Raw genomic sequence first — 14,560 nt, 5'->3', positions numbered from 1 at the left:
AAACGACAAAGTTTATTAAACAATCTAGACATTCTCGAATTACTCTCTTTAATTCCATCAGTGAACAAACATGGATGTACACTTACCTTTTTCACTTCTATTTTTGTGATTTTTAAAAATCTTATTAACTGTACAGTTGTCGAATGTGGATTTTATAACGGGAAAGCATTTCTTAGGAAGGAGTGGGAGAGGAACGGATCTAAAATAAATTATTTATTTTTACCACATTACCACATATGAATATTGTGACTTTACATCAGAATAATACAGAATTCGAATTTAAAGGAAAAAGTAGAACCCAAACTCCTTGTGAAATTCGTGGACATAAAAAACGGAATTAGAATTAGTATCACAGAAAACTCGGGAGGAATATTTTGTTCAGTCACACATCGTTTAAAATTAAATTTATTTATTCAGACGTATCGCCTTATTAAAGCTATGCGTGAACCTGTAGATCCCCAATTTAACACATAAGCTTATAAAATCTCCACTGCAGTTGTGAACGGTACAAAATTGGAAGGATTTGAACTCCTGCTCGTACAAAGCTTTAAAATTGTCCTCGAGGCTCCACTGGTTGCTGTGATCTTTCAAAAACTGATACAGCAGGTACAGAATTCTATCGGCGAGTCGAACGACAGCGTCGCTCGCGTACAGGGAATACGTAGAATCATCGCCGTATTTCTTATGCGACTCAGCCTCACCGTCACTCACGACCCACTCTGCTAATAGGTGCGACCTGCAAATCGCACAATCGGGTATTTCAAGTTTTTGAAGCAGATATCCCGACAAATATGCCGCCTCCTCGTGAAATCCCAAATTACTCATCACGTCAAATCTGAGATCGTCAAAGTAAATTTCCTTCATGCTCTCCCAACTATCGGAGTCCTCGTTGAATATATTTTCGAAAAATGCGCGTAACGAAGTTAAATTGTAGCAATTATCGGTCGTCCAGGGGTTTCCGTTGTCGTTTAGAATCTCACTCTTCAAAGCAGCCACGAACTGGTGACACGTGGGACTTTTATCGTCATCCCCGTATCGCGATATTCCTTTGAATAACTTTTCCAAAGGTTCCAAATTGAACCGGTCCAGAGGCAAATAGTTGAGGTAACCTATATGTTTCAAATGGCTCCAAAGGTAGAAAATAGACTCCATCGTCGTCTGCCAACCTTTCACGAACGAATATTCACTAGTAACGTCTTGTTCGGAGTTCAGGTCTATCAATTTCCATCTGTCGAATCGGGCCAACAAGGTAGACCAGAAGTGAAGGTGAGGAGAGTTCAGCGACAATGCGCAGCGGTACTTCTTGTAATGCAGAGGTTTCCGCTCCAAACTGCTCAACGAATCGAACAGCATGTCCATGGTTTCCACGAACTCTGCAGTGTTCATAGCTTCCCGAGGTAAGTCTCCGCAAGTAACGAACGTTTCGATGCCGGCGGCCACCGTATGGCTAAAAATAGCAGTCGCCGCCGTAATGTCCGACTTGTCGCTTGAACTTACGTCTCTGAAATACTGGTCTTTTAACTTAGAGAGCTGTTTGAACATTCTCTTCGACATGTCTAGGTTGTACGCAGACTCGATGTGTTCTAATTTCGCGGTTTTGCCCGCCTCTTGGTCGTATAGTATTTTGCATTTCGTTAGAGCGTTTCTAGTTTCCTTTAGAAGGTAGCGTACATCGAAAATGATACAAATTCGTTTACAGTTTACTATAAAATAAGACGAGTTTCTGCGTCTTTCGGTCCTCGCGGTGAGCAGCGCTAAAGCGTTTAGATTCGTGGCGTTTTGTTCGCACACCAAAGCCGTCACGTTTAAGTCCAAGGCCTGCAGGTATTTTATCAGTATAACGATGATATTCTGCATGGTTATATCTTTAAATGGGCCGCTCGAAAAATAGTACGAGACGACTTGCGTCCAGTTTTTCCGCAGGCCTCTGGCTGTGAATACCAGCACCCGGTCAGCCGGTTTCGCGGATCTCCCATAGTGTCCTAGATCTTCGTAACCGCACATGCATTGGTTTGTCTCGTCATAGTTTACGCCACACGTTAGCATCGTCTCGTCCATTAGCAACACGCAAGTTTGGCTCCCGACGTTCATTTTCCTTACGTCTAGTTTCATCTGGCCCAGCAACTGTTTGCTTATTCCCGTCTTAAACGGGATATTATACAAAATTTGCTTTAACTTTTTCACAGGCGGTAAATGGAAAAAAGAACACAAATACTTGTAAAGTTTTTCGTTCTTATTGTAGAAGGACAGTGCCATGAAGTGTTCTTCTTCGGTCCACTTTTTCACGTTCAACGGTGACACATGTCCCAGCTGGTACTGCAAAAATCCATTCGAAACGTAATCCAGTTCTCGATTAATATTCTTGAATTTGCCATCGTTATACAACCACACCAATTTTTGCAAAAGGTGTTTTTCGTTATGTAAAACGTTTTTCAGTCTTAGAAGGTTCAATGTGATCACCTGATGAACGTTCAGCATTGTCAATTTTTCTGAATCCGAGTCGACAATCGAAGAACTCGATTGGTCAAGAAGTCCTTCATTCTTATCGAAAAGAAATGCGTATTTACGATGTAAACTATTAGTATATTCTGGGATAGGTACTGTACCTGCCTTAACCTGAACTGCACTCTCATCCCCGTGATCTTGGTCGCCAATATTAAAAAGTCGAGACGGTCTTGTAGGTACTACTCCCGCTTTCAATCTCTGTCTGGTGTGGTTCGTGAAATCTTCGGCAGCGAAGTGGTCTTCGCACACAAAATAATTGACTGTCAGAACGTCGGGGTCTAAATTACAAACATTTTTCCACAACAGCGATACAGCTCCATTTCTAGGAAATCGGTGGAACCGTTTATTGTAGTAATCCTCTTTATAAATTGGCATGTAATATTTATTTTTACACTTGGGGTACCTGCAAGGGTATCTCGAGACTCCAATACGATCTCCGTCCATGATTAACCAAAATTTAACAGGTTCGCCAGTCGAAGGGTCTAAAATATAAATCAATCATGCTTTAAAAAAATGTTTGGTGTTAAATAATAAGGAAATTTACACTATCTAACTTATAAATTCAGAAGTATTAAATTAATTGTTAAAATTGTTATGAGAACATAACCTCACTAAAATTAAAGTAAATAAGTGCTATATTTATTTGTGTTTTTACCTAATTATAGTTTTATTACACAGAAATAAAAATCTGTATTTCTAAGATCCCTGATTTCTGTAATAAAATATAAAATAAAAATAATTGCTTATTTATGGACTTTAGAATTGTTAGGTTACCAAAAATAAAAATATACTGCAGCGTTGCCAAATTCTAAAAAGTATTTTACATGTTTCTGTAGTCTAGATCAAAGCCATGATTGTATTATTGATTTATACAAAAATTTTAATCAATTAAGAGTTTTTGTTAAGAAATTGAATAAAATTTCATTGCTACACAAAATTCGCATTTTTTTTTCACATTTGAAACAATCATAATGGCATCACGTTTGTATCCCATTGGATACAGGATACAAACGATACTTATCGTACATGTAGCAACGCTGCAATGTAATTAAATAGTAAACGAAACAATAGGCAACCCGTAATACAGACTGAATTGTAAGATAGGCAACCTAATACACATTCGATCACTCAAAAGGCCTACTCTCAATTTCTTCTTCTTCTTCTTTTTAATTTTATTTTGATATCGGCATTTTAATAAAATTTGTGTTAAAAGAACTAATATTGGTAAATTATTTACAATATTTAATAGAGTGAAAGATAGACAAACGTAATATTCCGAATTTTCTCTTCTTGCCGTTAGGGGTTGGGGTAATGATGAGCAAGGTAAAATGTATTATTTATTTTCCATTTATAATTTAACAAAATTATTACACCTATTATAATTGTCAAAACGTACACCTTTTTGGTCTCAACTGAAGTACCGTAAGTTTACAATATACACATTTTTAGCAGATGTTTTCAAAATAGAGGCACTTATAAATACGTAAAAATAAAACATTAATATTTTCAAAATACAATGTTTTTTAAATTTTTAATACATGTATATATCTTCGTATATTGCGTTCAAGCCTTTTTTTTTATATATCTTTTTCAGTTTAGTGAAATACTATAAAATTATAAGATCAGATCTACAAAATATCAACATTACTGATAAAATTATCATTTAGTTGTAAAAACAAAGCCAAAAAACAACAAACTATTTACAAATAATAAATAGTAGTATAGAATTTATAGATGTATATTTAAAATAAAAAAAAAACAAAAAAGCATAATAAAAAAATAATATTGTCATAAAATAAAATTATTAAAACTTAACACAGATTTTGTGATTTGAAAGCTTAAGGACAGACAAATTGTGCTTATTAAAGTTATTAACTACCCGTTTGAAAATGACGCCACTGGTAACCATGAGTAGTTATAATATCGACAGGTTCTTGTCTGTGTAAGGATTCATGATGTAAGAACTGGAAAAAAACACCAGATTATCGCTGTCACTTTTTAAAAACAAACTAAAAGGAATTAAAATACTGATTTAAAAAAGAAAAATGAAAATACTTCAGTGACGACGCCTCAAAATAAAAATAAAAACCTTGGAAGGGCAGAAAAATAAAATGTGAAAGGTGAGGCTGCGGACAATAAAAAGTTTTCAATCTAAACCGTTTATAGTTCTAACGAGAACTTTTGATTTTAGTACTTTAATAAGAGTTTTGTTTAGGGGAAAACCTTTTTTTTGTCCACCACTGTACACGGAGAAAACAAATAAGCCAAAAGTATTAATTGCATGCAAAACAAATTACTAACATTTCGATATTAATTAAAACAAGTTTTTACATAAAGCACCAAATTGTTCTCGATTGCACAGCCACACAAAAAAAAGAAAAGTTGTCTGTACTTTTCATGCGACATGTGTCATCTGTCACGGATCCGATGTCAGAATTGAACTGTCACATCACAGGAATTTCCTAACCTCAAAAAACGGGTAAAAAATTCACGAAAAAGTGCTAGAATAAGTACAAACATTTTTTTTTCTATATTCACATGCCCATTTAAACAGTTAAGACCACGCCGAATGTGAATTAGCCGTCAGAATTTATGGTTCTATTTGTAACCTCAAAAAAACGGGTCAATTAAGGTCATATTTCACGAATTTTCAAAAAATAACAAATTCGCGCCATATCTGGGGTACGGGGGTTTTCGTGGTCGCTGATCACGGAACCGAGGTCAATTTTGCAAAATTCAAGATGGCGGATCCAAAATAGCCAACAATTTTTTCAAATAATGACAGAAGAGCAGCAAATTTGGTATACGGGGGTTTTTGGGGTGGCTGGTTACGTGTTCGAGGTCAGAATTGCGAAATTTGTTTTGTAATATTTTACTTTATAACCTAAGTATGCAATCATGTGTTAACCTACTTTTTTTCGGCTATATCTTGTTCTTTTCTCTGTAAAAGATCTATTCACGGGTTGAATTTTGTAAATGTGATCTTGGATTCGTGATCAGTGACCTCGAAAACCCCCGTATAACAAATTTGGCTCGAATGTGATATTTTATGAAAATTTAGTCGGCCGCCATCTTGAATTTTTGCAAAATTGACCTCGGATCCGTGATCAGCGACCCCGAAAACCCCCGTATACCAAATTTGCTGCGATTCTGTTATTTTTTGAAAATTTGGTCAGCCATCTTGGATCCGCCATTTTGAATTTTGCAAAATTGATATCGGATACGTGATCAGCGACCCAGAAAACCCCCGTATACCAAATTTGGCGCGAATTTGTTATTTTTTGAAAATTCGTGATATCTGACCTTAATTGACCCGTTTTTTTAAGGTTAGAAAAAGAATCATCAATTCTGACTGCGGATTCACATTCATCGGGGTCTTAACCATATAAATGAACATCTGAATATAGAAAAAAAAATTGTATTTTTCCTATCACTTTTTCATGAATTTTTGCTATTTTTCACCTGATTTTTGAGGTTAGGATATTCCTGTGATGTGATAGCTCAATTCTGACACCGGATTTGTGATCAGGAGGCAAAAATACTACAGATAACATATGTCGCATGAAAATTTTAAAATTTAGTTTTCTTAGATGCTTTTTCGGTAGTATCGAACGTGAACTAAAGTGAAATCCTTATTAGTTGCAAAGGCAAATGTATGTTGATTTGCTTTGTCTTGAAATTTTAAATATTATCTCGGAACGGCATTTACTTCTTCCATACTAGTTATTACAAAATATGTCTGGAATATATCACATTACAAATATTTTGGAAAAAAAAAATAGTACCCAAGTGACTTGTACTTACCCTTAAAATCATCCGTTATTTACTACATACATTACTATATGCCGTAAGTATACATTTTCTTGAAAATGTTAAGTAACAGAACACAGCTACTTAAAATTAGGCGCTCTCTCCTTCAGCGAAGTATATTTTAACACTTTTACTTGCCAGTGTTGCGAGAAACAACTACTCCGAGAGCTATATGCCCTGACCGGCATTGAATTATACTCTCAACAGCTAGGATCCTTCGTCAGTTTAACCCATCAGGCACAGACTGGTTTCGGACTTATTAGTCCTCATCAGTGTGTCATATGTGGGACAACCGACGAACGAACGGATGTTGATGGAGCCATTTGCGCTCCCGCGTACAATATATTTAACACTGATGTTCGATATGAATTTAAAATAAGCTCGTCTAGTAGCAATCGCTTAACTAAGAAATTATCGATTTGCAATCTGCATAAACAAGTTAATTTTACGGCAACGATACACCAAAATTCTGCGAATAGAGCAAGCATAAAGATAGCGGTGCCAAAATAAAACATAATAAAATAAAATGTCAGCAACACACAGTCTTACCAGTTATTCACTCAAGACCGGAAGCATGGACCCATAGAAACAGAAATTATTAATCGGTATGTTCAAATTGTGATAATTTTATGGTTTCTAAAGTCTACACGATTTTTGAAATACTTACAGTTCCAGGTTATGGATCGTAGACGTGGGGCAGTTGTCGTTAACCTTCACATGGCAGTGTTTGTGACACTTTAGCAGGCAGTCGCGGCACTCGTAACCCTGCTTGCCGAACCTCCTCGCTATGCTCTTGGCGCACACCTGACATACCGTACCGCTGAAAAACGAAAAATACAATAGTAGTTCAAACGTACCGCTCTTCGAAAACTTATATTCCCGTTCGCGGTGGCCCAACTTACCCTTGTAGATGTTTTGCGACAAACGTGTGATCGTTGAATATGTGGAGTTTGGTGCCTTTTTTCCTCCACTTGGACTTCTGCGCCAAGGACATCGGGACTAGGTAGTGTTTCTTTATCCCGTTCTCTATCGTTTCCAGCACCAGGGTACTGGCTTCGTTGATGTACGTCCTGGTGGAAGCGCTGCTTAAACCGGAGGCCTCGGAAAGGCTGGACCTCCTGGACGTTTCGTCAATGGAACGTTGGCCGGGGACATTTAAACGGTAACCTAAAAAAAAAGAAGGTCCTTTCACGGTTTAAGGACGTTATTAGCATTACTTACTGTCATCGCTGTGTTGACCCCTGTCTGCCGAAATGGACCGATTCAGAGAATCGTCCCTTCCGATGTCGTTCTCCGGCCCAGCCGATTTCGAGCGGTTCTTCGATTTTCCAAGCCTTCTCTTTATGGTGCCGAAAAAGTCCCTGCGCTTCCTGGCCCTACCTCGAAACTCCAAATTGGACGAGTTGGATTGTAAGGTGCCGGTCGTGGAAAAATCGCCAGGCTGATTAACAAAAAATAAAGTGTAATGCGCAAGAACGCAATAAAACAAAAAAAATTTTACATTACCACCTTTAATGTAAAGCCTCATTCTGACGTGCTACTGTTTAGTGACATCACTACCAGTGGTGTGGTTACTTTAATTAAATAATTTTGGCAACTATTACAAAATCAATTATACTTTAAAACACAATTTTTTATTTAATTCTTGTGTATGATATAGCACTTTGTGTAATTCCAGCAACTTAAATCAAGAAATAAATTTGAGGTTACGTCCAAATAGCGAAAGGCCAGCGCAGTTTGAAAACTGTCGCACATACGAAGGAAACAATAAAACAAGACTAAAATTCATGTTTGTACCAAGAATCATCGTTTTAAAGAACAAAATATGTCACGTTCTTTTATTCAACGCAGATAGACCAATAATTATTAGTGGAATTCATCACAAAAAATATTGATTTGCAACATATACTTCCGAAGTGGCATCACGTTTGAAATATTGAGGCTTTATTCGTCCAAGTGGTAATGGTGGGGACAGAATAAATTAACCGACATATTTTTATTTTTCAATATCGGTTGTCCGCAATCTTAGTTTTCGGAAAGAATTTATAAACAAAATTCAATGTACTAATTGAAAATAATTTTTTTTTAATAAAATTGTATTTGGTAGCATGTTAAATATTAAAAAGGAAGATTAATTTTTAGTAAAATTTATGTAATCAGTAATGTTATAAAACACCATTCTTATAGAGTGTCTGTACGTATCTATAAAGGATTAGTGGAAAAGCAAAAAATAAAATATAATAATGCTACAATTTATTTATACTGGGTGAATCCATTTTAAGGTGCATCGTGGGATGTCGGTTACCTTTAAAAGGCACAAAATAGGTCGGGTTAGAGCAAAGTTTATTTTTTTACCGATAGACAGCAGTGGCAGCAGTATTTCCTTGTAGTCCAGGAAATATAGAGTTGGACGCGACTTTTTGTTTCGGCAAGCTGAATAGATGCTAAATATTATGTACAATAACATATTAGTTTCCGCAGTCATAAAAATGGGGGAACGATTGTTTACAGGGTGGTTAATTGTATAATTTTTACGTAAATCCACGTTTTTTGCTTTTTTTCGTTCATTTCCACGTGAAAACAGTAAAGTACTTTTTTCTTCGTCTTGAAAAGACCTACAAAACTAGCCCTCGAGCGTCAAAAAATATTGATTAGATCAAAAGTTATAAACAGAAGAAGTTTATTTATGACTCATAATAATACGTTGAAATTTATTATTTTTTTTAATTTCAAATTTGCAATCTGGAATTTTTTCTGTTTTTTAGCCTTAGTTGCAAAATGAAATATACGACGTACGAGCGTGATACAGTTATAACGAGCGTTCAAATAAAAACGTGGTCGAAATTGGCTCTGACACATTGGACGTAGGGCGTAGCTTATAGCGACCGACTTAACCTCATTTCTCAACGAGCTGTATAGCAGCTGTCAGTTTCAATAACAAAGCGGCGATACAGCGCTTTGCAGATGACGTTTAAGTTCATTTGCTAGACGCTACGCCCTACGTCCAAATTTTCAGAACCAACTTGACCACGTTTTTATTTGAACGCTCGTTATATTAAAGTTACAAAAAATCGTCAAGATTCATTGAAAAACAACGGAGTTGCAGACTGTCGAATATATTATTTTCAATTTCGTTTATTTAACGGCAGGACTACGAATATTATCATTTTCTTCGGACTCGCTGTCGTTCGCTTACCCCACCCTTCCGCCGCGCCACGGCTCGCCGAAAATCAAGCGACCCACCGACTTTTGACAATATTTCTTATGCACTTAACATACTTCCACAAATAAAATATTTTTAGCTGTACTCGGGTTGCCGGTTATGACAGTATTTTTTTTTTGCCGCTACCAACCTAATTTGTTTAACAATAGGTCGTCTTTGACAGTCTGTAACTACGTTGTTTTTCAACGAATCTCGACTAGTGCTGGCGAAAACCGGAAAAAAGTGAAACCGGTTAACCGGGTTCCGTAAAAACCGATTTCAGATAAAACCGGTTAGTCGAATAGTTGCTAAAACCGGTTATTCGAATAACCCGTTACTTGAATCGCCAAAACCGGATATCTGAAAATCGGTGCTTTACGAAGACAGACCCGCAGAAATTGTCTAAAAAAAAAGGTCTTTACAAAAATCTGGAAGTCAAATTTGTTTACGAAGAAATCTATCTCCAAAAAAAAAAAAAAAGCTCAATTGCAATTGGACAAATCGATGTCTAAAAAAAAAAAGAAAGTAGATCATCGAATAATCGGTTATTTGAATAATCGGTTATTTAAAGATTCGAATAACCGAATAACCAGTTTTCGGATATTTGAAGAATTGAATAACCGAATAACAGGTTTTCGGACTTCGTAAAAATCCGAATTATCCAAAAGTGGTTAAAAGACTATCCAAAACACCGATTTCAGTTATTCGTATTATTCGCGTCGTATATTTCATTTTTCAACTAAGGCTAAAAAATAAAAAAATATTCCAGGATGCAAATTTGAAATTAAAAAAAAAATGATAGATTTCAACGTTTTTTTATGAAATCTACCTTGAAAAAAATCAGTGCGATTGTGGAAGATGCTCGGGATCGTCCAGACTAATAATTAGTAAATTTTGCAGTTATGACAATTGCAGAATTGTGAATCCTGTTTAATGAAAATTGCCACCTTTTAGTGCTCTGTCTGTATCAGCACGTCATTTTATTATTTTTTCACAATTCCCGGAGAATTAGAAAAAAATACATGAAAATATATTTTTGGTTGCAAATTACTCGTCGTAAAAAACTGAAATGAGCATAGCTTTTAGTAATTTGAAAATTTTAAAAATCACCCCTTTTTAGGGGTTGAAAAAATGCCATAAATGAAGAATTTTAATATTACCAATCGATATAAAAACTATTAGCATGTGAATTATCTAAATATATTTTTTTTTGGAACTTTTACAATTATTTCCGATATTCTCTATTTTTGGGGACGATTCCACCCTCTGAGCGCGCTTAAGGGTGGATTTTATAATTCAACCCGCTTATTTCAGTCACGAATAAATCTTTCTTTGTATCGAGAAACACTCGTTAGAAAAATTCACATGCTAATAGTTTTTATATTTATTGGTAATGTTCAATAGGGGTGATTTTTGAAAATTTTCAAAAAACTGAAGCCAATGCTCGTCTTAATTTTTTACGACGAGTAATTTGAGACCAAAAACATATTTTTATCTATTTCCTTTAGTTCTCTGCGAATTGTGAAAAAACGGGCGATTTTTGTGGTCACTCTTTCGAGGCAAAAAAAACGTAGATAAAATTTCTCTTCGGCACATTATTTGTGATAAAATTTCACAACTTTGCCTTAGTCGGACCCACTTTGTACCTTTGAAGATAATACCAACATCTCTATAATGCAGTTAAAAAAAAACGGGAACGCTGGAATTGTGTAAAATTGTAACAATATAAACAAACACACGTAATTTGTAAATAAAAAAGAAAAATCAAAGCCAAACCTTAGCAGCCTCACTCTCGCTCGTTACATCCTTACTCTCCACATTGGCGGAGCCGTTGCGTTCGGCGGCTACGCCGCCGTTGGTTTGTCGGTTAACGTGTTCGGCGCTCGCCTCGGACTTCCCGTCCTCCTTCTCGTCTAAATTGATCTCGAACCGTTCCACCTCCTTCCAATTCCCGTCGCTTAATTCGACCTTCGGTTAATTGTGAAAAAGAAAAACAAACATAGCACGCAAACACTTACAAAGCGCGGGTTAGGTTATTTTAATTAGCAAAACCGTTTTAGGGTGTTAAACGAGACGGTACGTCGAGCGAAAAAATGTGTCCCTTACCTTCACGAGCCTTTGCGAAGGTTGCTAAAATAAACAAAGCAGGGTTAGTCGATGGGGCAACTGCGAAAACGAAACGGAGGGGGTTTCGAAGGTGGGTACTTACCCTCTGAACGCTGTGTATGACTAGGGTGCTCTTGTTCGCGTTGGCGATCCGCCTGTTCCTATCTAAGTCTCTCAGCGCCGTGTCGGATATATGGTTACCGTTTGTAAGGTTATCTGAAGCGAAACGTTAAAATTAATAACGTCGATAACACGAAACGTCGCATTTTACCGTTGTGGAACGTTGTAGTAGTGGTGGTTAACCTAACTCTATTCGGGGAGGGGGTGCGTATGCTTTCCTTAATCTTATAGGGTTGGTTACTGCCTACGTTGGGTATATCTGCACCCTCGATGAAGAGGAACTGAAAATTAATAAACGACGATACTTTTACGTCTCCCGCACACTTTCGTCGGTAACGAAAAATATTCGTTGAACAGTCGTTGAAATATTTACCTCTACGGTGAGGGTTCCGGAGACAGGGTCGCTTTCGTACGGTCGACTCTGCAGGGTAATGATCTGCCTCTGCGAGGGGTTTATTAATAATTCTTCGACGCCTACTATGCCTAGACCGAGGAATTTGTGAGGCTTCACAGAATGGTCGTACACTTCAAACAACAGTTCAGCAGTATTCGGCGATAAGTCACTGAAAAGTATTAGCCACGAATATAATACTTGTTGCACTACTGCCACCCACAGAGGGCAGACAATGTTTTAACTGCCAGTGTTGCGAGAAACACCTAGAGGAACAGCTAGGGTCGTTCGTCTCTAGGGAGTAGTTGTTTCTCGCAACACTGGCAATTAAAATATTGTCTTCGCCCTCTGTGGGTGGCAGTCGTAAATTTAACTACAAAACTTTTTTCCTCTTACATTTTTGTCTAAAATGAATAGTTGATAAGTTGTCGACGAGAAATCCAAGAAAAAAAAAATTAATTTTTTTGCTATTTTTTAAATACTTTTTTGCAATAACAATTAAGCCCACGTTTTTTTTTACTCGCATAGAAAAATTATCATTTCTGATGTTATTTAGAAGCCGTTAAAGCAAAAATTTCCGATCATATGCGTTTTACAAACCCGAAACAGATACCATCTGGACTAATAAGAGTGTTGATATACCAAGCATTTTCTTCAATTTTCTGCATTACAACGTTAAAATTACCGGTACGCATGGGAATTTAACGCGAAATAAACTGTAACTTAAACGGATGCTTACAAAAGAAAATGTTCGTCCCAGAAGGGCGAGTTTGTGTTCTTCTGCACAGACGTCTGGTTCTTCTGGGGTGGCTCGTCCATTTCGACGACACAGAATGGTTCAACACAGCCTTGCGAAGCACCTAGTTGCGCCGCGCGCACCACTTTTACTAAAAGTCGTTTCTCTCCTGGCGATTGCCCCAAGTTCACCGTCAGGTGGTTGGGGGTCGACGTGTAGGCATTCGACTGGAAAATTATTACAAATAAGTCCTGAAGGTGTCGACGAGGGAGAAAACGTTGCTTGTCACTTACCATGCTATCATAATGAACGGGCAGGATGTGTCCGGGAGTGGCGACATGTCTAACGAGCCTAGGGCACGTCGGATATTGTGCAAGGTTCAAATTAACTTCGGCGTTTCTAAGAGCCGTTATCAGAATTTCACTAGAAAAAAACACAAACAAATAATAAAAAACGTTTCTATGAATAGAATACCCTGAAAGGTAACGTGATCGTTACCTGATAACTTCCTGAAGTTGGGTTTCGTCCAAGTTATTCTTGATATTCCCGACAGGGGCCAACGCGATCTTAATTTCTGGCCATCCGTCGCACTTCACGTTGGCCTGGAGCTTTTCCGATACACAGAAGATATTCAGCCTGGCCCTGAAACGGTTCACGTTGACGCGGTAGTGAGAGGTCTCCACCTTCTCACCCTTCTGGCGGAAGCTCTTGAGCTGGAAGGCTGGGTAGGCTTCGCAGTCGCATGTTATGGTCTAAAAAAAGCGAGGAATTTTGTTAAATAAAAAAAATAACGACAAAGTTTTTTTCATAGACCCTCATTTTTGAGAGTGCCTAAAATTACTTGACTTCGACAAACTTTAAACACGATTAATTTTTAAATATGTTATTTAAAGAAGCGGCCCAAGTAAATATTTTTTGGCTAACGATGAAATACAGCAACTAGAGCCAGGTTTTGCCATCTCTCGTATCTGCAGTAATACGAAATTTTCGGTATCCCTAGATATAGCACCTCTTTTAACAGGTTTCAAAAAATAGACCAGTAATATGCGGATTACCTGTAAACACTATGTGGGTGTGGCATGTAGCCACGTAATGTACTTGGCACATGGTGTGAGAGGTTTTTCTGGCGACGTTTCAATATTGTTCATCTTTTCCTATAGGGTAAATCAACTAGACGAACATAAAAACAGTAAATATTACGTAACAACCGAATTATAGCACCAACATAGCGTTCTGTTTCATAATATGTAATAAAAAGATATAAAATATTATAATAGGCAAACAACTTACTACAATTCGCTTCAGATATGTTTTTACATCACACTTTGCACATAGTATGGGCCTGAGCGAAAAATTTTACATCCCTTAGGAGCGAAATCGTTGAAGTTTGATGACATTAAATTTCTTACGTACAAGTGTCATCAGTTACAAGTAGATTAGCCTATATGTATTTAAAAATTTTTAATTTAAATTTTGTGACAGAAGAAAGTCAAGCTACAAAGATGGGTTAAATATGCAGTCCACAATACACGCATTATTTATTTATTTATTTAGTGTTCTATGGCCGTGTTCTTTTATTCATCATTCCGATGTGATAAATTCCGTAGAGCCAATAAGAGATCAGAATTTTTTAAACAGACCAATCGTAATACATCGATGGAATTCATCGCATTATAACGAGGAATAAAGG

At 36.9% G+C, this 14,560-nt stretch overlaps 1 protein-coding gene across 4 annotated transcripts in view; it reads right to left on the bottom strand.

Annotated features, from left to right (window-relative positions):
• Positions 1-3,829: 3,829 nt before the first annotated feature.
• LOC108903825 (phospholipid transfer protein C2CD2L) overlaps positions 3,830-14,560 on the bottom strand; it is a 43,208-nt gene continuing 32,477 nt past the window's right edge. The window contains exons 4-15 of one of the 4 annotated variants that reach the window (XM_018706130.1): positions 13,369-13,622; positions 12,874-13,293; positions 12,117-12,306; positions 11,895-12,024; positions 11,727-11,839; positions 11,624-11,647; positions 11,294-11,485; positions 7,537-7,756; positions 7,218-7,482; positions 6,983-7,135; positions 6,865-6,895; positions 3,830-4,469 (exon numbers count right to left, since the gene is read on the bottom strand). In XM_018706130.1, coding sequence (XP_018561646.1) covers positions 6,868-6,895; positions 6,983-7,135; positions 7,218-7,482; positions 7,537-7,756; positions 11,294-11,485; positions 11,624-11,647; positions 11,727-11,839; positions 11,895-12,024; positions 12,117-12,306; positions 12,874-13,293; positions 13,369-13,622 — 1,989 coding nt within the window. In that variant the 3' untranslated portion in view covers positions 3,830-4,469; positions 6,865-6,867. The remainder of the gene's footprint in view (positions 4,470-6,864; positions 6,896-6,982; positions 7,136-7,217; positions 7,483-7,536; positions 7,757-11,293; positions 11,486-11,623; positions 11,648-11,726; positions 11,840-11,894; positions 12,025-12,116; positions 12,307-12,873; positions 13,294-13,368; positions 13,623-14,560) is intronic. The other 3 variants (XM_018706131.1, XM_018706129.1, XM_023454376.1) reach the window with 3 other exon arrangements.

Source organism: Anoplophora glabripennis, unplaced genomic scaffold (genome assembly GCF_000390285.2).
Source record: "Anoplophora glabripennis isolate ALB-LARVAE unplaced genomic scaffold, Agla_2.0 scaffold134, whole genome shotgun sequence".
Classification (NCBI taxonomy): domain Eukaryota; kingdom Metazoa; phylum Arthropoda; class Insecta; order Coleoptera; family Cerambycidae; genus Anoplophora; species Anoplophora glabripennis.
Note: the sequence above shows the minus strand (reverse complement) of the source record. Positions and strands in the feature narration are given on the sequence as shown.